General features: G+C 42.7%; 1 protein-coding gene and 1 long non-coding RNA gene across 3 annotated transcripts; one reads left to right on the top strand and one right to left on the bottom strand.

Moving 5' to 3' along the window:
- Positions 1–782: 782 nt before the first annotated feature.
- LOC125289642 lies at positions 783–3,017 on the bottom strand. The gene is made up of 3 exons (XR_007192663.1): positions 2,533–3,017; positions 2,260–2,376; positions 783–1,203 (listed from the first exon to the last, which is right to left on the bottom strand). It is a non-coding gene; the product is annotated as an uncharacterized LOC125289642 (long non-coding RNA).
- Positions 3,018–11,584: 8,567 nt separating this feature from the next.
- On the top strand, positions 11,585–21,141 carry ewsr1a (EWS RNA-binding protein 1a). 2 transcript variants are annotated; one of them, XM_048236425.1, is made up of 16 exons: positions 11,585–11,651; positions 12,753–12,789; positions 12,954–13,005; positions 13,118–13,253; positions 13,445–13,643; positions 13,894–14,192; positions 14,292–14,484; positions 16,836–16,873; positions 17,615–17,632; positions 17,751–17,866; positions 17,976–18,105; positions 18,221–18,337; positions 18,523–18,664; positions 18,772–18,869; positions 20,221–20,491; positions 20,743–21,141. In XM_048236425.1, exons 1-16 carry the CDS (start codon positions 11,636–11,638, stop codon positions 20,780–20,782), a joined length of 1,902 nt encoding a protein of 633 aa, XP_048092382.1. In that variant the 5' UTR covers positions 11,585–11,635; the 3' UTR covers positions 20,783–21,141. The 2 variants fall into 2 exon arrangements, with proteins under 2 accessions (XP_048092382.1, XP_048092381.1); XM_048236424.1 differs by having other exon boundaries at positions 13,115–13,253.
- Positions 21,142–22,152: the final 1,011 nt, after the last annotated feature.

Genomic DNA, 22,152 nt, shown 5'->3' with positions numbered 1-22,152 from the left:
TCGTAATAAGTGGTTCATTGATTCTGTGGAACAGCTGTAGAAGGTACTTCTGTAGTTGGTGCAACAGTGGTTTAAGCCTTCACAGGCATTAAAGGGGGGTAATAGCCTCCAAAGTATGGATGCATCCACTGTTGATTCTGTGGAGGAAGCTTGGCAGCTGTAGCAGGTGCTTCTGTAGTTGGAGGGGGAGTCTGCACTGGCATTAAAGGGGGGTAGTAGCCTCCAAAGAGTTGATGCATCCACGGTTGCTGCAGTGGATTCTGTGGAGGAAGGTTGGCAGCTGTGGGAGGTGCTTCTGTAGTTTGAGGGGGAGTCTGCACCGGCATTAAAGGGGGGTAGTAGCCTCCAAAGGAGGGATACATCCACTGTTGATTCTGTGGAGGAATCTTGGCAGCTGTAGCAGGTGCTTCTGTAGTTGGTGCTGCTGTAGTTGGCGCTGCTGTGGCAGGGGCATCTGTAGTGGAAAGTACATCTCTAGTGCATGGCGCTGCTGTAGCTGGCGCTTCTGTAGTTGGCGCTGCTGTGGCAGGGGCATCTGTAGTGGAAAGTACATCTCTAGTGCATGGCGCTGCTGTAGCTGGCGCTTCTGTAGTTGGCGCGGGAGTCTGCACCGGCATTAAAGGGGGGTAGTAGCCTCCAAAGGAGGGATACATCCACTGTTGATTCTGTGGAGGAATCTTGGCAGCTGTAGTTGGCGCTGCTGTAGTTTGAGGGGGGTAGTAGCCTCCAAAGGAGGGATACATCCACTGTTGATTCTGTGGAGGAATCTTGGCAGCTGTAGTTGGCGCTGCTGTAGTTTGAGGGGGGGTAGTAGCCTCCAAAGGAGGGATACATCCACTGTTGATTCTGTGGAGGAATCTTGGCAGCTGTAGTTGGCGCTGCTGTAGTTTGAGGGGGGTAGTAGCCTCCAAAGGAGGGATACATCCACTGTTGATTCTGTGGAGGAATCTTGGCAGCTGTAGTTGGCGCTTCTGGAGTTTGAGGGGGAGTCTGCACCAGCATTAAAGGGGGGTAGTAGCCTCCAAAGGAGGGATACGTCCACTGTTGATACTGTGGAGGAATCTTGGCAGCTGTAGAAGGTGCTTCGGTAGTTGGAGCTGGAGTAGTAGATAAAACTGGAGAGACTTGGTCTGAGCTTGACACAGGGCAGGAGAGGGTTACTGGATTGCCTTGCCACAACATCTGCAGCAAGTGGCTATTGCCCTGGTGGAAGACAGAAAACAATGCAGTCATACACCAAGCTCAACAAAATTGTCCCACATAAATTAAAAAGCTAAATTGCTTGGGGCCCTTTATGAACCCTTCCTACGCTCACACGCATTTCTGTTTGCAAGAAACCAAATGGTAGGTAATTATTACCATGTTCACCATTAGACCCAATATGGGGGATGCACCACACCACACACACGTTACACCAAGACGAAGAAATATTGTGCTTCCACCCCTGTGGTGAGTCGATTGGACTTCACCCAGGAAAGCTTAACTGTAAATTCAAGCTACTGAAATCAATTCATTAAATGTGTGCCAACAAAAAAAGCCTGAACAGGGCAACAGAATACATCAAGAGACTATTAAATGAGCTTGCTCCATGCAGACAACACTAAAACTTTCTGGTAAAGGAAACTTTATCCAACATCACCTTATGTTAAAATAGTATAAACAAGCAAACCAAGGATTTTAACAGGCCTACTTTTACAAATGAGTCACCTACAAGTGGCTGCAAGACAGACCAAAAAAAAAAGAAATCATGACTTAAATTTACTGCATTCTCTTGGTTTTGTTGTTGATTCACTACAAAACGTGATGCACTCAAATTTACCTCAAATCACCCCTGAAAACATGCCAAAACCGCTTCATCAAGTGCCCCTTAATTTGTAAAATAGGCCCTTCATTAGACCTTAAAATGCTTTACATTTAAAGTGTAGCGTAAGGCTACCCTTTATTTGTTGTGATCAAGGACAATTGAAGTATCTTAATTTTATTTTAAGGTGTTATTTCAGGGATTCCTGAATTAGGGTTAAGGAGGAAATCACAAACGGGGTAAACTCAGGATTTGCGCCTTAATCTACACACATTTCTACTGAAAAGCTACTTAATTATAGAAGGGCATAATTATATTTAAGGTCAAAAGTAAGGCATTTATAAGGGATGAAATCCTTTAGTAGTGATTGATGGCATCTCTATGGACTAACATTACTCCCACTCTGATGGAAATTAATAACCATTCCTCTCTGATGTCCCATGAAAACTATAGCCTACCTGTTTTACAATATCACAACCATCAAGAGAGGCGAGAAACACAAGGCCCACCGCAGTCCTTTGTCACAGAGTAGCCACAGTCTTGTGGTAGCTGGGTTAGCGAGAGAGGCTTGCCACCTGTTAAATAGAAAAAAAGAGTATCTGGTCTCAAGTTACTGATGCAAACACCACAAATGAGAAGGTTGCCAGGAATCAGCTGAATTAGGCTACCAAGATCAACAGAGTTATCGTGTACACTGCAAAACAAAACAAGTTATCCGATTCTTTTCTTACCTCTGTCTAACTGGAGTGAATAGCACCCAGGGCCTTGTGCCGAGAACTTCATGAGGTCATTAGTACATAATAAATCTGGTTGCATACGATGCCAGGCCCTATAGTCATCAATACCGCTTTGTCCACCCACCAGTCCTGGGTCATCGGCTTGGATGTTAACAGAGCCACCGTCTGCAGTTTCTCGTCCAATATATCGTCTCTCATATTCCAGATTTTGACCCAGTGAAATATCACCTGTGCCAAAAGTAATTGTCCCAGTGTGAATATTCGCAGACCTTTTTTCAAGATGCATCTCATCTCTTTGCACTATTTCAAGGGTTATACCACATGTTTGGCCAATGTAAAGAAATACGAGACACAAAAATAAAACAACTCCCCTGTTTGTTTTAAGCCCCATTTCTATGAATGTGGTTGGCCACAACTAGTGCGCTGTACTGACCTTGCTCTCACAACTCTTTCAGTAGCTTATAAATAGGCCTTCTCAATTACCACCAATTAAAATGAGACCCGTGACCAAGCCTCTGATCAGGTTTTAACTGACAATGCAGCTGAACACTTAATCTAGGCCTATAGGGCTCTGGGCCTACTCTTTAATTTCAATTACAGCTGAACAGATACAGCTGGCCCAATGGTTTTAGGAAGGCTACATCAACTAGGCTAAGTGGACAAGCTGTATACATTTTTGTTTTGATCAAATGTTCAGGCTGTGTCCCCTTGTGAATGGCTATAGGTGCCTTTTAGGATCTCTCAATAGTTTGCTTTAATTGCTTTAATGTACAGGTTCACATGTGCACATCCACATGCAGTGGTTTTGTGCTTGAAAAGTGCTATATAAATAAATTCTATTATTATTTATTATTATTATGAAACCGACGAACGGCACCAGCAAATCGAATTACGAACAAGCGAACAACAGATGGCACCAGCCAATCAAATTACAGTTATACCTTAAGTCATATGCATAGCTACCGTCGGAAACACCCATTGACATGCGTTGTGAGGGCCTTAACTGTGTGTAGAAGCCCTTACAACACTGTTTACAGCTCTTCAAGTCACTGTAAATGTAATCTTTGGTACATAGCTAATTTAGATACACTTATGGTGTGGGTGCTTGTGTTTCTTTAGAAATCTGCTGTCTTGGTTTGTATAAAAATGTATATTAAGTGACACACCTAATAGGTTGGAAATACGGGACGGTTGGTAATGAAGTACATTCTCTGGATGCAATCTGATCAAATTTTGACCAATAAAAAGTCAGCCAACAAAACAAGATTGCACCAATATTGTGATATAAAGCTAAGGTTCAAACATCATGAAATTTGACATGCTCAATCTCATGTCAACATTTTGGGGTCACTAGAAATTTCAATTCCATTGACAGAATACCAGCTGAGCTCAGTTGCATTGTTATGACCGCCCAAGCCCGGCCAAGCCAAGCGGTCTTATAGGTTTAGTCAGATTTTTCTTTTTTTTTTCTTGCATGGCCAATTTTCCGTCAAGGATTCCCGGGACACTGAAAGACTGGGGTGCACGAAACTCGGTGGGCATGTAACCCGACAAGGATAGCATGAAAGCATCATTTTTTGTTTTGATCTGTAGCCCCCCCGCTGGACTGGACCACCCGAAAGGAGGGTAGGGCGGACACAGTTTTCTGTGAATATCTCGAGAACCGTAGGGTTTAGGAGGACCACCTTTTTTTGTATGTTGATCTTAAGGGGCCATGTCAACCCATTCCATTACCACTCATTTCATGTATAGCGCCACCTAGTTGAAAACAAAAAAGTAAAAATGAGGTATTACATGGTCAAAACTGCACAAAATTGAAAGTGTATGATCATTATGACACCCTCTGCTCTGAATGCATGCCAAGTTTCGTGGACTTTCGTTCATGCGGGGAACTGTAGGGCCTAGGATGACCATTTTTTTGCGTCAGTTTGCCAGTGGTCATGTTAACCCATATGCACACATATGCATGAACAGATATTCACACACATACATGCGTTCACAGTAATCATACGTATGACACATACAGCCGTGGCCTACTGGTTAGCACTTCGGACCTGTAACCGGAGAGTTGCAGGTTCTTACCCCGACCAGTAGGCACGGCTGAAGTGCCTAGCAAGGCAACTAACCCCTCACTGCTCCCCGAAATGCTGTTGATGCAGGCAGCTCACTGCGCCCGGGATTAGTGTGTGCTTCACCTCACTGTGTGTACACTGTGTGCTGTGTGTGTTTCACTAATTCAGATAAATGCAGAGACCAAATTTCCCTCACGGGATCAAAAGAGTATATATACACTTACTTATACACATACCCTGACTTTGCTGAATTACTGAAGCTAAGCAGGCTTAGTTAGTACTTGGATAAGAACACCTTGGAAGAGTAGGTTCCTGCTGGAAGTGGTGTTGGTGGCTGGCCAGTAGGTGGCACTCTTCCCTGTGGCCAAAAGCCACCAAACAAATATCAATCCCAATGTCCTATTGCAGTGACAGGGACACTGTACTGCAGGAGATGTTTTCCTTTGCATGAATGTTAAATTGAGGTCCTGACTCACCATGCTTGTTAAAGATCACATGGCACTTATCGCAAAGAGTAGGTGGTTCCCTGAGTTTCTTTATTTATGTACACATACATAAAGACACACACACACAAAGACACGTAAACACACACACACATACACACACGACACGCACACAAACACATAAACACACATACAGTACACACACCCTCACACACATGCACCCACACATACAAACACACCTACATACACAAACACACGACGTACACACACAAAACACATATACACAAAAACAACCACACACTCTGCACACACTCAATTACAAACACACAAAAAAGGAACTGGGCGCTGAACGCACTAGCCAGTGTCCTAAAAGTGCTGGTTCACTGACTAGCATGAGCCCTAATGGGTCAGGAGGGAGCTAAACTCATAAGGTATTACATATTTAAATTAGCTTCATTGACAGGCATAATAATTTTATGAGATGCAAAATGTTAAACTACAATAAAACAGTGTAGAAAACAACAACCTCTTAAAAGCTTGACATTTGGTATGTTTGTTCCTTGGGGGATCCTAAGACATCCTAGAAGGGGTGCCCAAAAATATCTCAAACAGGAAGTGAGTTTTTAATAAAATTGAAAAATGCTGCGCTCCCCGCCACAAAATTGGCAGCTGATTCAAACACTACCTAAACAACGTCTTAAAAGCTTGACATAATGCCATTATAATAATTTGTCGCATATCTGAACATCTGAACATTATATTTTCCATGATAATGACTGGGAATAATAGTAGAGTGATAGCTCACATATAGCAGAAAGCCCCAAATGCAATTTTTACACACTGTATGCTCCATCGCGAAGTGCTTGTGACTAAAATAATTATTAGGATTAACTTAATGTATTTTTACATTTGCCGTAGTATTGTCCATGGGTTTACCGTATTTTCCGGACTATAGGTCGCACCGGAGTATAAGTCGCACCAGTCAAAAAATGTGTCATGTGAAAAAAACATATATATATATATGTTGCACCTGAGTCGCAGGACCAGTCAAACTATGAAAAAAAGTGTGACTTATAGTCCGGAAAATACGGTAATTACACATCAAGGGGGTCCTTGGCCAGAACCTAGTGGTATTTGGGGGGCCTTGTCGTGGACAAGTTTGGGAACCCCTGACCTAAACAACCTCCTAAAAGCTTGAAATTTGATATATGTCCCTTGGGTGATCCTACGTTCCTCCTGGAAGATTACTCCAAGAAATCTCAAACGGGAAGTGAATTTTTAAAGAAATTGAAAAAGGCTGCACTGCCTATCCACACAATTGGCAGCTATTTCAAACAACCTCCTAAAAGCATGAAGTGTCTTATAGATATGTCTCTGTTTTAAGCAGACAATACGGCTACACTATGGCTATCTATATATCCACCAATTGTCTCAAGGATACTATAAACACAGACACTCAAGCACCTCAGGCAGACCTCATAAAAAACATACATTTAAAGGTCTCATTCACCGAGAAACCGTTTAATACTTGTTCCTTTCTAAATACTATAGCTCACTCCAAGTTGCATATGCATGCTGCACGTGAAAATGATCTTCTACCCCATTGCCCGCATTAGCCAATGAAAGAAAATACACGGAAAAACAAGCCAATCAGAAAAAGCCCTTCCCTGTGGCCAGGGGAAAACAATTATTCATGGCCTCGCCCACCTTGACTTGTGACCGCCCACAGGAAGACAGGAAGATTTTGGCCAGGAGATTGTCTCTCTGCAGTTAGTAGGAGCTAACAGCAAGTTGCTAACATGGCGGAGCAAATTCGTGCCTGTGTTATTTCTGGCAATAACACATCAATGTTGCATGTCTTGCCTTAGAAAGAAGAGTTGAGAAAGAAATGGTTGGAATTTATCGTTGGAACACCACCAACGACGCATAGTGCAACATTAGTTCTGTGGTTCCAATCATTTTCGACCACACTCACTGTGCCTGCCTACAGTTGTTTTGCATCGATGTTCTGAAAACCTGGACCTGTACGTCCACGACGATCGACCACCAGCTCACAGGCTGTAAGTACAAACAAACTTTTCCACCTAACGACTGTTACAAAATAGCATGTTCATATTCTTCACGTTAGCATGCATGAAAAGGGCACAAGCTAGGCCTAGGCTAACCTATATTACAGGAAGCTACACCAGGCACGTAACTGAAGTGTTCTGTTCACGACATGTAAAATCAGAGAATGTCTAATAGGAAGGGCTCTGGTAAAATCCATTAGAGGAATGGTCTATTTTTTTTTACGTAGCCTACAGGCCCGCCACGCCAGGTGTAGCTACTTCCATTGATTAGACCTTTTGGAAGCTAATTGTTGCAGAAGGCGCCTAACGAAACGGAATGCTTCAGTTACGTGTCTGGTGTAGCTACACTCATAAAAACTGTATGACCACACTACCCAGAGATTTAGCTTGTTGAAACTATAATCTTCTAACCTAAAGCGTTAAACCACAAATAACTAGATGTACCGCGGAGGTACAAAATATGACCCGCCGTTTCAGTCCAGCACATTTTTTCCACAAAAATAAATCAATGCTGAAAGGCCTATATGATTCTAACTGTCTCACTAAATTGCATTATCCACACTCAATTCTCACTGGTATCTGCTAGACAACAAGTACCAAAACATGATTAGTTCATAGATTTCACATGTAAAATTCATTTTATACAAACCCCACCTCCATCTTGCCTGTTCATAATTCTGAGAAATTCTTGATTGTTTGTGTTATGTTTATGTTATGTGTGTGGGTGTGTGTGTGTGTGTGTGTGTGTAATGCGTGCTTGTGTGTGTGTGCCTCCGCGTATGTGCCTGTACATGCAAGCCGTACATATGTCTACTGTGTGAGTATGTGTCATAATGATATGATTACTGTGAATGTATGTGTGTGTGTGTGTGTGTATCTGTTTGTGCACATGTGTGCACATGAAATGGGGTTAACATGACCCCTGGAGGCAAACATACGGAAAAAAATGGTCATCCTAGGCCCTACAGTTCTCAAGATATTCACAGAGAACTGTGTCTGCCCTACCTCCTTCGGGGGTCCAGTTCAGCGTGGGGGCTACAGATCAAAACGAAAAATGACGGTTCCATGCTATCCATGTGGGGGTACATGCCCACCAAGTTTTGTGTACCCGGTCTTTCCAGTGTCCCGGAATCCTTGTTGGTGTAATGTCACTAAATGTACACATAAATTATTTTATTGTAAGGCCCCCATGAACGAAAGTACACAAAACTTGGCATGCATTCGGAGGGTGTCATAATGATCCTACACTTTTAATTTCGTGCAGTTTTGACCTTGTCAGCCAGAGATATTGTGATGAAAACACCTAATTTTTTGCTTTTAACTTTTAACTAGGTGGCTATACATGAAATAAGTGGTAATGGGATGGGTTGACATGCCCCTTAAGACCAACATACATAAAAGGTGGACCTCCTAGGCCCTACGGTTCTCGAGAGATATTCACAGAAAACTGTCTCCGGCCACCTACAGGCCAGTTGGGGTATAGTAACATAAATTCATTTATTGTGTGGCCCCCATGAACGGAATTCCACAAAACTTGGTGTGCATACAGAGGGGTGTCATAATGATCCTACACTTCCAATTTCGTGCAGTTTTGACTATGTTAATAATTTATGTGTACATTTAGTGACGCATACCAACAAGGGATTCCCGACACTGAAAGACCGGGGTACACAAAACTTGGTGGGCATGTACCCCACATGGATAGCATGGAACCGTCATTTTTCGTTTTGATCTGTAGCCCCCCTCTGGACTGGACCCCCGAAAGGGGGGGGCAGACACAGTTCTCTGTGAATATCTTGAGAACTGTAGGGCCTAGGATGACCAATTTTTCCCTGTGATGTTTGCCTCCAGGGGTCATGTTAACCCATTCCATGTGCACACATGTGCATAAACAGATACACACGCACACACATACATTTACAGTAATCATAATGTATGACACACTCACACACAGTAGACATATGTACGCATGCATGCACATGCACAAACACACATACGCAGGCAAACACACAAGCACGCACATACACACACACACACACACACCCACACACATAAACATAAACTTGTACACGCACACATGCACACAATTCAAGAATTTTTCCCATCATCTACTTCCTGAATTTTTGGTCATTGATACCCGGGACACCGAACCACCAGGGTACATGAAATTTGGTGGGTATGTAGCCCCACTAGACTTTTACCGAAAAATGTCATTTCGTCCCCGGGTCCTTCCTGAGATCATTGACTTTTTCAAGATCCGTGTACTTCTCCAGCAATGCAAACATGTTTGATTCCTGGCTAAGTAGTTGAAAAGGATTTGCTGTCATAGCAATGAAGGCATCCTTTACTTCTGGAAATGGTTTCCATGCAGCCAACCCTTTAGAAGGAGTCTGCTGTTCCAGAGATTATCACCCCATTATCACATAGTGCAGTTGTTAAACTACTTCCATCTAAAAGTTATCCGATTGTGTTACATAGAGCCATCTCTATGTGTAACCCACCAAGCATCACAAACCTCTCTCCATAACAGTCTGGATCACTCCACTGAACCATTTTTGTAAATGTATACAGTGGTTGGTCAAATGCCATAACTGGGACCTGGCCGGAATTTAGGTGCTCCTCCAATTGTTTTACAACATTCATACCATGTCTTACCATGGCAAAGCTGGCAGCTTTTTCATGAAAGAGAGGAAGGAGTGAGTTTATAGCAGGTGGGTCAGACAGTTCTGGCTGAAGTGAAGCATCAGTTTGATTGCTTGCTCACCCCACTTTTCCTCCTCTGTTATTGCCCATGCTAAGTTCACCACAGGTATTGGTTTGGTTAACTTTTGGCACTAAGATGGCCTTTGGTTGACAAGTAACAGCTGGAATTGTAGTGTATACTCTGGAAGACAGAGCATATATTTTTTGCGCTTTTTGAGCTGGCTGAATGTATATTTGCTCTCTAGCACCTTGGATCGGGAGGCGAGCGTGCTAGTAATTGAGCTCAAAGCCCAGGGTGTTAGTTCTCTCACTAGCACGTCAAGGTATCATCAATGTACATACTGCACAGCTAAATACTAGCTGGCTATCGTTACTGTAGTACAAATCAAATCTTCGTAGCTTCTAATGTTATTCCTGAAATAACGGTACAATACCCCCCAGGAAGCCCCACAGATTCACAAATACGCACCCCAGGTGATGGGGACACAATTAGCCTAGGGATGCCTTTGTTTGCCTAGATTTAGCTTGATAATTGGAACCCAGCTAGTGGTTCTACATTGGTTAATGCTAACGCTAACACTGCCATAACATTTAGTCAATGAGTTGTGTCCCTATTTAGGGCTTGATCTCTGCTCATGTGGACATTTTAGCAATAAACTGTCTTTTGAAAATTATTAAGTGATTCTTCCAAAAGTTTTAAAAAATATTTATGTTATGCCTACACAAATAATTAACTTCTCAGATGAGGATTCATTTGGGGAGCCATGTCATTCTGACCATTTTAAGCCTGTTTTCCCCCCTTTTAAAGCTGTATAAAAGGCATGTAAGATTATTTTCATGGGTTTACTTGCACATATTATTTGTTAACCATCTCTATATATATCAAATGTAAAATAATAAAGTAGCAGAATAAACCATGATGCCCAACTATGTAATGTTTTATTATCCTTGGGTTGTTTTAGGCAGCCATCTTGGATTTTCCCTTAAAAAATGACCTAATGAACCAGACATTTCGGGCACCCCTTCTCAAATGATGAGATACATCATAAAGAGTGTCTGTACCAATATTAGTGCTTCTATCCACCGCATAACGATTAGGCCCTTTTTTGTTGATAATCCCCTATATACAATTAGATGCAACATGGTTGTCAAAACCTGGACTAATTCTTTAGTCCAAATTGATGATCAAGGTGCCCGCTTGGTAGGTTACTGCAGACTAGGAACATCCCAGGAACATTCTTGAATTTCCCCTTGGGGATCAATAAAGTAGGCCTATCTATCTATCTATCTATCTATAAAAGGTGCAGATTTGGAGATGTTCAGACCCTGTCTAGCATCACAATTTGGCTCTCAAAGTTGCTCACATCCCTATGTTATTTTAGTTTCCAACACATGAATTTCGACTACAGAATATTCACTTGCTGCCTAGTAGGCCTATGTTCCACCCACTGACGGGTGCTATTGTAAGGAGATAATCCACTACCTGCCTACCTTTTTTTCAACCATAGGCCTACTAATTAATTTCAATACCCCCCCATTTCCATCTGGCATATGCCATTGTAACGAGCTAATTGATGTTATTCACTTCCGCTGTCAGTGGCCATAAGGCTATTGCTGATATGTGTATGTGTTAATGCTATTGAAATAATATCTTCTGATAACTGTATAGCTTATAAGGAACACCTAAACATGAAAAGAAATTCAGACGTATTTATAATGGATCAAATTGGTACATTCCAAGAAAGTACTACGCATGCGCACCCTTCGCGTTGTTAGCTAAGTTGGTTGTGGCATTCAGACATCACGCGAAATGGCGTCTGCTGCAGGTAAGAACAGTGAGACTGTTATGTGCATGTTTTTGCCTATTTCTTCCACATTATGTCAGAAATATATCTGTAACTGCCCTGTCTGAGTTGCGTTTTACGCATTGTGTCGTGCAAATCAAGTATGCAGTTGTGTTTGTCTATTTTATTTGTAAGCGAGCTAATGCTAGTCGGTTGCATAGTACTACGTATGGAATGGGGGATGGGGTAACCACAGCCTTGTAGCCATTGGAACGCCAGGCTAACGGTAACCTACTTGTTAGCTTACCGGATACTGCCGGTTGTAACATTCTAAAGATATATCAGCTTCGCGTCCAAGTAAATGGATGGTAACTGGCATTTTTGGGTTCAGCAAAGACTACGCGAGATCCCGTTTAAAATGTTATAATCTAGTCACATGGGGTAACTTCGCCAAGACGTTAGACGGCGGTGTTTGTTATCGATTAGCAAAAATTCTACGCTGCTTGAGCTAGCCAGCTAACGTTAGCTGCATTAGCCGGTTGATTTAGGTAACTGGTAACGAAGGCTACACGAGGGTGATCCTTCGACAGACGAAGAACTCATTCTTTAAGAACGGCACTATTTCAGGCTTACATTGTAAACACTTTTGTATTCCCATTCTTATTGAACTCATGCGTATAACCATTTAAAGTACTAAATGCATCCACAAAATAAATATATTATAATTGTGGCTTGACGGACGGCGTCTTGTTGTTTTAAACTGAAATGGCGGGCGAACACGTGACTTCTTCCGTACAAGAGGGTTGGAGGCCCCGGCCATGTAGTCTGGCTTGGGGCGCAAGATTGCGCTCAGTCGTAGCATTTTTATATATATATAAATATATATATATAAATATTTTATTTTTTATTTATTTATTTTTTTGTCGTCTAGTTTCTTAAATTAATTAAGCGAAGTTCTCCGAATTCATCGGGTGCTGCAGTGTTTCCTTGTGGCAACTGGCTACATTTCGCTATAACCCGACTAGTTGTCCCAAGTTTCCCTGAAATTTTTTTTTTTTTTTTTTCTTCAGTCAAGTGAATGTGTTTGTTTGTGGAGTGTGGACAATATGGAGACTTAATTATTGACTGCTTTTTCGGTTTCAGATTACAGTTCCTATGGTCAGCCTGCAGGCCAGCAAGGGTTAGTATGCTTACCCACTTTATTCAAGTGAAGTTTCTTAAGTATTTTGTAATGTGTTTATATTTTGGATAGTAACCTATTGTATTGCAAAACATCTGACCCTCATTGAAACATTTTGCTGATGCATATATGCTAACTTTTTGGGTAATATGTTTTTGTTCAAGGTATGGGTCTTATGGGGCCCAGCCCTCTCAGCCTTATGGGCAGACCACACAGGTGAGTTACTCATGATGCCTTTCTGATCCTATGAACTTCAAAAGTGGCCTATTTTTATATTAAAGTAAGGTTTTGGCTGTTATATTGACGGAGGCATTTTTTTTGCCAGCAGGCTTATGGCCAACAGCAGGGCTACAGCTCCTACAGCCAGCCTGCTGAATCGGCCTACCCGCCGGCAGGCAACACTTCGAGTGCCTACTCCCAACAGGCATATGGGTCCTCATATGGACAGCAGCCACCAGCTACCGGTAAGTGCCTTCTCCTCTGTAGGACTCTTCATATAATAGGAGTTTGTTTAAATGCATAGTTAATTGCTCAGGAGTTAACTATCGATCTGAGCGGTCACTGACAAATGAAAGAGTAAAAAGTTCCTTGTGTTTCATGTTTCTCTTAAGTTTGGTGAAACACTATTTGAATTTCTAAAACTGTTTCTCCTCAGCTGCATACAATGCCACTCCTGCTGCTCCCCAGGGTTATGGTCAGCCAGTGCCATCCTACGGAACCGCAGGCTACGATTCCGCTTCTGCCTCCACTACCACCAACAGCAGCCAGCCCAGCTATGGAGCCCAGTCTGGGTATGGAGGCCAGCAGGCTTATCCTGCATATGGCCAGCAGCCAGCTTCGACAGCACCTCCCAGGTCCGTCTGAATTTAATGGTTCTAAGTTACGTTTGTAGCCAAAAAAAAAAAAAAACGGACTGTGCTTATTTCCTCTGTCTGGAATTGTTTGGTCCTTTGACTTGCACATCTCACACACAAGTGTGTGCTTTGGCAGTCAAAAACAAGCTTGCTCTTGCTGGCACGCCTTTCTTTTTTTTTCTCTTGGTCAAACGCTTCCCAAGTTGATTGTGTACTGAGTGACATGGTATATCATGCTTTCTCTCTGTAGTTACGGCGCTAGCAGCCAGCAGCCGTCCAGCTACGACCAGAGCTCCTACTCCCAGCAGCCCCCACAGGGCTCCTACTCCCAGCAGCCCCAGCAAGGCGGCTACGCCCAGCAGACCTCTTACGGCCAGCACGGAGGCTACCAGCAGCAGCAGGCCCCTCCGCCAACACAGCAGGCCCCCCCCTCTTATGCCCCGCCTGCTGGCTCCTACGGCCAGCCACCTGCCAGTCAGTACGGTCAGCAGGGCGGCGCAGCAGGAGGTTATGGCCAGCAGACTGAGTACAAACCACCAAGCCAATACAGTGAGCTCATTACTAGCAAAGTTGGATGTTTTTGTTTGTGTTAGTTGTAGTAGTTAGTACCTGGAAGGATTGACTAAAAGCTGTCCTGTCTCCCCCCAGGTAATTACAGGCAGGATCACAGCAACGGGATGGGCGGAGGTGGCTACTCGGGTGCGGACCCTGGTGGCTATGGGGAGGGCCGCGGCATGGGTGGGGGGGAGTCCCGGGGCCGAGGCCGCGGGGGGTTTGACCGCGGGATGATGCGCGGCGGAGCGCCCGGCATGCGAGGGGCCATGAACCGAGGAGGCATGGGGTAAGTGCTCGTCTGACCCTCTCAGCCTCTTCATCACTTTCTCCCAAAGGTGCTGTGTGAAGCCATCACTTGGGGCTGAGGGCAAACGTTCCCTTTCATCACAAAATGTATTAATTAAAGTGACAGACAAATTGGATTTGTCTTTTTAGATTACAGTAAACAGTATTTTAAGCTTTTTCCAATTTACTCATCAAAATGAGTTAGCTTAGACACCCCATTGTTAAATCTCTTATGAGCTGTTGGGTTTGTTGCTCTCAGCCCTGCCCTAGTATGGCTAAAGGTAAGATGGTAGACTTGGTATTGAGTTGCATTAGTGGGATGGGAGGTTTTTTTTCTTTCTTTTTTAAAAAAAAAAAAAAAAAATAACTTCAGTTTTTTTGTTCTTGGTTAGTGCATACAACATCTTCAATGAGTTTTTTTTCACCAAGTGAAGGGTGTTCACAAGAGGAGTGTGTAGGAGCTGCTTGTGCAAATAAGTCACTGCTCCTAAAGCGGCAGTTAATTTGTTAGGTTGACCAGTGCCCACAAAATAGGCCAAATTTCATGTGCTACTGAGGTATACTACTGAGCGAGGTTACTGGTTTACCCTAGTAACTTTGGGAGTAACTGCCGATCTCCAAAAGAACCCTTCACTGCATGTATTGCTTCTGAAGTGACATTGTTTTGAGATCAGCAGCAACTCCTGAAGTTACCTGGGTAAGCCAGTACCCTCGTTTCGTAGTATACCCCTCTTGATTGCAAAAATACTTTTTGGGGTCTTTGGTTAGATTTACAACTTGGTGGCTTATGTGAAACCTGTTTATTTGTAGAATCTCAATACCCGAAGTAATGGTACTTAAGGTAAACAAAATGTGTAGAATCAAGCAGAACACTCAGAGGACATATCGTCTTGTGTTTTCAAAGGTCTAGAAATTGCTTTTACCCACTCAAATTCTACATTTTTCACATCATGGGTGGGAGTGAACTAAACTGAGGTCCTTTTTTTTGGGGTACACGTTTTGATCTAAACTATATTTATAATTCGTAGTTGATGGTCTTTCAGGATTCAGTGGGGTATGGTTATGCGTTTTACACATTTTAACTTTAAGAGTTGCTTTTGAAGGTGAATGCTGTGGTGGTGTAAAATTGAACGTTTTTGGCATAGTATTATAAATTCACCATGTCTTGGATGTTTATACAGGAAATGTGTAGTTTATGTTAATTTACAGAGTTATATTAATTTTGGTTTTAGGAATTATTATTAAGGGATTATGTCTATGGTTTGGTACATGGGCTATCTTATCCACTGCATTCACCTTCCTTATCCCCTGACATAGGTTAGGGGTACAGCAACATATTTTTCTGAACTGTGGATTTAAATTTTACATGAACTGGATTGCTTGTCTTTTTGTGAAGTGTCATTCTGAACATTTTTCTTTAACATGCTTTGTCGCATTTATATGCTACAGGTAACAAAGTGAGAGCCATGTAAACACGTCTATACTTTTACAAGTACCACAGCTCAGTTTGAGTGTGGGCCGGCAGCCTATTGAGAAAGAGGGGACAACATTTAAAGTGAAGAAAGGTGTACAAAAAAGTGTGGTTAAATAACAAATAACATTTATAAAAATAATTTGTTTTTGTTTATGAAAGGAAAAAACACAATGTAACTTATCTTTTTTGGGACTTTCCTACAAACACCACTTATACTTTGTTATTTCTGCTGAGACATTCTGTAAGACCAAAGGAAATGGTGTATTGAATTGTGTTTCATTTGGATTAACTGCATGTAACAGCTTTGTGTACGCCAATTGTTTCAGAAGCAGCTGACATGTATTGAAGTGTGTTGCTCAGTAACACAATGTTAACACATCCCTCTTAGGCCCGTAGCACACAGCAGCAGGTGTTTCTGCTGTTGTGCTGCGTGCAGTAGCACCATGTCTAATGCTCTGCCGGTGATACGAAGCTAGTAGAGCTGCTTCTGAAACAATTCCACCTCATCTATTCTGTAAAAGAGAAGTGTAGGGGGATAATCCACCCCCTTTGGTAATAAAGACTGCCCTTACCCTTTTCCTTACAAACATAGACATAACCCCAGAACTGTTCAGCCGCCACCTGATGACAAACATGTATGTAAAAAGGGTCAAGCCCAGGGCCGTGGTGAAGTGAGCACAAACCCAACTACCCCATCCCAGTATATTTGTGATATTAAGTGTCAGATAATTGGAGTGGGGGAATTAAGCCTAGGCCCTGGTTTTGGGGGGGTTTAGTGTTAGAAGTGTGGTCGCATCAGTCCCCTACCAATCATTGTGGTCCAGAAGTGGCTGTTTAAAGGGATATCGCCTTCATATCTTCGCTTACTCCCCCCCCAGCATCACTGGAGACAGAGGTGGCTTCAGTAAGCCCGGTGGTAAGTTTAAATGAGTTCCAAGAGCATACACTAGAATTGAAAACTGATTATTTGTTTTTTTCCATCACTGACTGTGTGGGTATTGTACTAGTTCAGGGGTTTAAAAAAAAAAAAAAAAAAAACATGTTTTTAAGAAAACTACTGCTGGCCAGTAGTCTTGTCTTTTCACTAAGGGGTTCTAGCACATATTGACCTCAGTGTTTAATGGAAGTGGTATGCAAAATTACACGGTGTGTTTGAGTTCAGACACCTATGACATTCAAAAAAGGAGAAGGAAAAACTACAGGAAAAAAAACAACCAAACATTTTACTGGTTAACAAAGCTTCACTCATGTAGTCTGTTCCTCTGTTCATTATAATAATTCACATTATCAGAATTCTGGTATGGATTCCATTTTTTTTGGTTCTGGTTGTCAAATGGGTCTCAAACCATTTTTTTTTTTTTTTTTATTTCTGCATTTACTTGCTAGAACTATGGCACATGAAAATGGGATTCTTTTGTAGTCATCTCATGCGTAGATCCTAACTGAACTTTTGCATTTTCTCAAAATGTCAAGGGCACGACATTCATGGTAATATCGTTTTTGAAAGTGCAGATTAAGAGGAGAGTGCCTTGGGTTAATGTTGGTTCAGGAGCTGTAGAGCACCAGTTGTGTCAGGTTAGTGGGCAAAGCAGGCATGCAAACTAACGTCGCTTTTCTTTCTCTCCATCCATCTTCCTCCTGCTCGTTGGGACACCAGGATTCGACTCAGACATGGGTATGTGCAATCGTTACATCTGTTAAAGTTCCATTAGCAAGTTACACTTGTATTCTTAACAGTAATTGCCGTAAGCCGCAGCCTGAATGACTCATTCCACTTTGCTGTTTGTGTGCAGGCCGACCTGAAGAGCAGGATGACTCTGAGAACAGCACCATCTACATCACAGGCCTGACTGAGGGCGCTACTCTGGAAGAAATGGCAGAGTTCTTCAAGCACAGTGGCATCATCAGGGTAAGGGTGGTGGGGTTCTGGAATTGGTGCCCTAGTACATTTTGTCACCTGTGGTGTTGGAGCTGTTTTTGGAGATATTGGGATTTGAATTTGTGGCTTGTTCTTGTAGATAAACAAGCGCACTGGTCTACCCGCCATTAACCTCTACAAAGACAAGGACTCTGGCAAAAACAAAGGAGATGCTACTCTGTCCTATGAGGAACCTCCTTCTGCCAAAGCTGCAGTGGAGTGGTTTGACGGTAAGCTATTTAACACATTATTTTATTATTATTTGCTTTATATTCAAAACTCTTGCTGACCAAATTGCAGTGCCCTCTTACTGACCTTTTTCATGCACCGTTTCTGTATCTGCAGGAAAGGACTTCCAAGGCAAACGGTTGAAGGTGTCTATGGCGCGCAGGAAGCCCATGATGGGCATGGGAATGCAGATGCCCATGAGGGACGGCAGGGGAGGCATGATGGGACGCGGAGGTGAGATTGGGATGGGAAACCTAGTCTTTTTTTATTAATCTATAGTGATTTACACACAATTCTTGTTCAAGTGATTATAAAAGAAGTGATAAGTTCTCTGAAGTCATTCAAGACTGTGTTCTATTGTCACAGTTGAAAGAAGCTAGGCAGTCATTGAATGTTTCTTTTTTTTTCTTCTCCTGCAGCAATGATGGGCCGTGGTGGCATGGGACGTGGTGGGGACCGTGGCGGTTTTATGCCCCGAGGGGGCCCAAGGGGTATGGGACGTGGTGGCCCCACCGGTGGGAACATGCAGCCCAGAGCTGGAGACTGGCAGTGCCCCAATGCGTAAGCAACTATTCCATGTCTCTACCACATAAAAAAAAAAAAAAAAAAAAACCAACATGTGAATGATTTGAGTTCTAGGATCTAATGATGTGCGTTTGCTGTTGTAGGGGCTGCGGCAACCAGAACTTTGCGTGGAGAACTGAGTGCAATCAGTGCAAAGCCCCGAAACCAGAGGGCTTTGGACCCCCTCCTTTCGCACCTCCAGGTGAGTCACTCTCCCTCTGTCTGAGGCACATACACAGCAGGTCTCTACACTAAAAATTTTTTCCCAGGAGCACTTGTGCGCCCAAGTTAAAAAATTTAGGAGCACAGACAAAAATTTGGGCGCACAGTCAGTTCTGTACATGCCAGTGCGAATATTAAGAATGACTGACAACATTTAGGCTACAGGAAACAGGATTTTAAAGATCAGTGCCTACTTTATTTTAAGTCTGTTCTATTTTCCGACATTTTGTTAATGTAAAATAAATAAATAATACATTGTCATATTTGCATTTAGCCTGTATCAAGTATCCTGCCAAATGTAGGCTAATTTATTTATGAATCCATCTGTAGCTAATCCAAATATGCCCATGGTGACCTATCTGACTACATACTGCCTAATACTACAACTAAAACGGTCCATTTTTTCTTCCACAAAACCCAACATAGGCTGTCAAGTGTGTGTGTGTGTGTGTGTGTGTGTGTGTTATATATATATATATAAATTTTTTTTTTTTTTTTTTTTTTTTTTTTTTTTGCACTTAAGCTTGTATTCAGTGTAAACAAACAAGCATGCGTGGAAGCCTGGAGTTGTCAGTAACGTTCTACCTTTGAATAAAATGGGAGTATTACGGGAGGCTACTTTTGTGCCTGTTCGCTACAGCTATATTTTGCATATTGCAGCAAATATGTCAACTGGGCTAAAAGGAATGTTGGGTTACCTTTCCTTCTCTCACTGCATTCTCAGAATCTCATCCTGTTCCTCCTATATCCGATGAATTTGGTGGATAGAAGAACTAATTTCTTCAATCTTTGCATCTTGGCTGGCTAGTCTAACTTTTCCGCTTTTTCTGCACACTCATGGATTTGATAGAAGCGACTACTAGCGAGTCACAACGTGAAACTGCTAACGTTGATGGGAGGTGTAGTTTTTATGCTGCATTCACGACGTGATTCTATGGTTTGCACCAGTAATGTTTCTCGATGTTGCAGTGTATTTTGTAGACAAACATTGACATGGTTGGAAGTCATTCGTACCAGTGTGCCTAAATATTTTTTTTTGCACTCACACACCATCATTTTTACTCGCATGTGCGAGTGAAATGGGCGCACTGTAGAGCCCTGCACAGACTGCCTCAATCTGCCAGATCCACTCATTACATTTGGCCATAGTCATGCTGAAGCAATTGGATGTGGCTGTGGGTGTCTGCCATGGCGTAAATTTTCTGGTCTGTCAAGGTCAGACATGTATTTCAATGGCATCAGGTTTAAACTGAAAGTTAATCGCCCATGACTGTAAGTGAAATTCTGGGAATGTTATGTTAGTCCTTACCTGTTGTGGTTCTTCCTGTCAGGGGGTGATCGTGGCCGTGGTGGCCCTGGCATGAGAGGGGGTCGAGGCATGGACCGCGGGGGACCTGGAGGACCTGGTGGTCCTGGAGGTCCAGGTGGCTTCCGGGGAGGCAGAGGAGGTGATCGCGGTGGTCCTGGAGGATTCCGCGGCGGTCGTGGCATGGACCGGGGTGGCTTCGGTGGCCCCAGGGGGCGAGGGGGACCTCCCATGGATGACATGGGTGGCCGCGGAAGGCGAGGCATGGGACCACCTGGCAAGATGATGGACATGAAGTGAGTGTGACCTTTGGTAAAACTGGATCTAATATGTAACTTGACAGTCTGAGAGCAGAAGGACCATTGTATAATGTAATATACAAATGGTCTATAATATAGTAATAGCCCAAACTGATTTGTGTTTATCCTGAGCATTAGTTATTGTGCTTGGTGACAAGCCAGCACAAGTAGGTCACTGAATCTCAAGTGGTGTTTAGGTGCCATCTTTACTTTACTTTATTTTGACAACCTTTTATTTGTCTTCACAGAGGAGAGCATCGCCAGGAGCGAAGGGACAGACCCTACTGAATCCACGCTTGTAAAAATCCTCACAGGATTTGCCCTTCTAAGTGATTTTAAGTCACACAATTCCATATTTATATCAGGTGTTAGTATGGGAACTGTCAGCTCAGCAGCTAGTCTACAGTGACCTTTTTGTATTTTATGTTTTTCTTTTTTAAAGTTTCTTAGTTTTTGTCTTTTTATGTTTGTGCAGAACGTCTAGTAAAACCAGTGGCAGATGCATGCTATTTCGACTGCAAAATCAGATTTCTGGGAGATGTATTTTGTGGAACTTGTCCCAAGCAATTTTTTTAATCTTTATCCACCATTCTCTTCACCCATCTCCAATGTACAAAAATGTTCAATAAATGACAAACATAAATTTGGATTGTCTACTTTTGAGTTCCCCTTTGTATGGTCCAAAAACAAACGCATGTATGAGTGTTAGGGATTAATACTCCTGATTTAGGGTTCTGAGTAACAATTCTAAAAAATAATGCCTTTCAGACTACGCTCGCAGATGTCTTGTAGAAACGTACAAGAGTATGCCATTAATAATTGTGTGGAATTCTGTAAAGATGGCTTTTAAGTGTAGCCCTTGAGCAAGTTCTGTCTCACAAAACATCAGCTCATGTGAGGAGTTAAGTAAAGCTGTTGCATAACATTTTGAGCACATGCACCATCACACACGGTTCAGGTCATATGATTCCTTTTTAAATGGGCCCAGTGATCCTAGTTTGCACGGCTTGTCTCTTGTGTGCGTAAGTAGTTCATGTTGTCCCGATTTTTTTTTTTTTTTTTTTTTTTTGGACATCCAATCTTGTGGATGTTCATTACTTGGCCCTAAATTATTTATGCCTTGGTAATTCTAAGCCCAGAGCTAACTAATGTACATTCATGGGACTGGCAGGTCAAATGTCTGGGTTTCCTGTGCAAACGGAGTGAGATGGAATGGGAAGTGTATAGACTATAGTGTGTGTCCTCAGGAGCATTTGTTGAGGTATGAATGTGCATTAGTCGATTAGCGAGTTCACAGGCCCTCTAGTGACGGGTCATGTACCTTCCTATAGCACCTAGACTTGAATGCACTGCCATCATCTGTTCTTCGACAGTAATTGCAGTGGTACTGTGCGGTAATTAAAACACCACCCACCCATTAATTTATTGGGTAATTCGGTGCTGCAGTCTGCAAACTTCAGCGATAAAGGGAGTACTTGAGAGAAGGAATGCGGAGTTCGTGGAGTTTTCCATTAAATGCAATAGCTCATATATTTCGGTATTTTTGTAACAGGATTTTTGCTAGGAAGACTCGTATCACTTCAGATTTGATCGCACGTCATTTTAAGTGCGCCGTCGTCACTGTGTACTTAACGACGTTTTCGAACTCCGTCATAGCG

This window comes from Alosa alosa, chromosome 24 (genome assembly GCF_017589495.1).
Source record: "Alosa alosa isolate M-15738 ecotype Scorff River chromosome 24, AALO_Geno_1.1, whole genome shotgun sequence".
NCBI lineage: Eukaryota > Metazoa > Chordata > Actinopteri > Clupeiformes > Clupeidae > Alosa > Alosa alosa.
This window is presented reverse-complemented; position numbering and strand designations above follow the sequence as displayed.

Bases quoted from the DNA above. Each gene is read 5' to 3' on its own strand.
- ewsr1a (XM_048236424.1), top strand. The intron at 14,485-16,835 runs GTAAGTGCTCGT...CTCCCCCCCCAG, and splicing joins ATGAACCGAGGAGGCATGGG to CATCACTGGAGACAGAGGTG. The intron at 18,870-20,220 runs GTGAGTCACTCT...TCTTCCTGTCAG, and splicing joins CCCTCCTTTCGCACCTCCAG to GGGGTGATCGTGGCCGTGGT.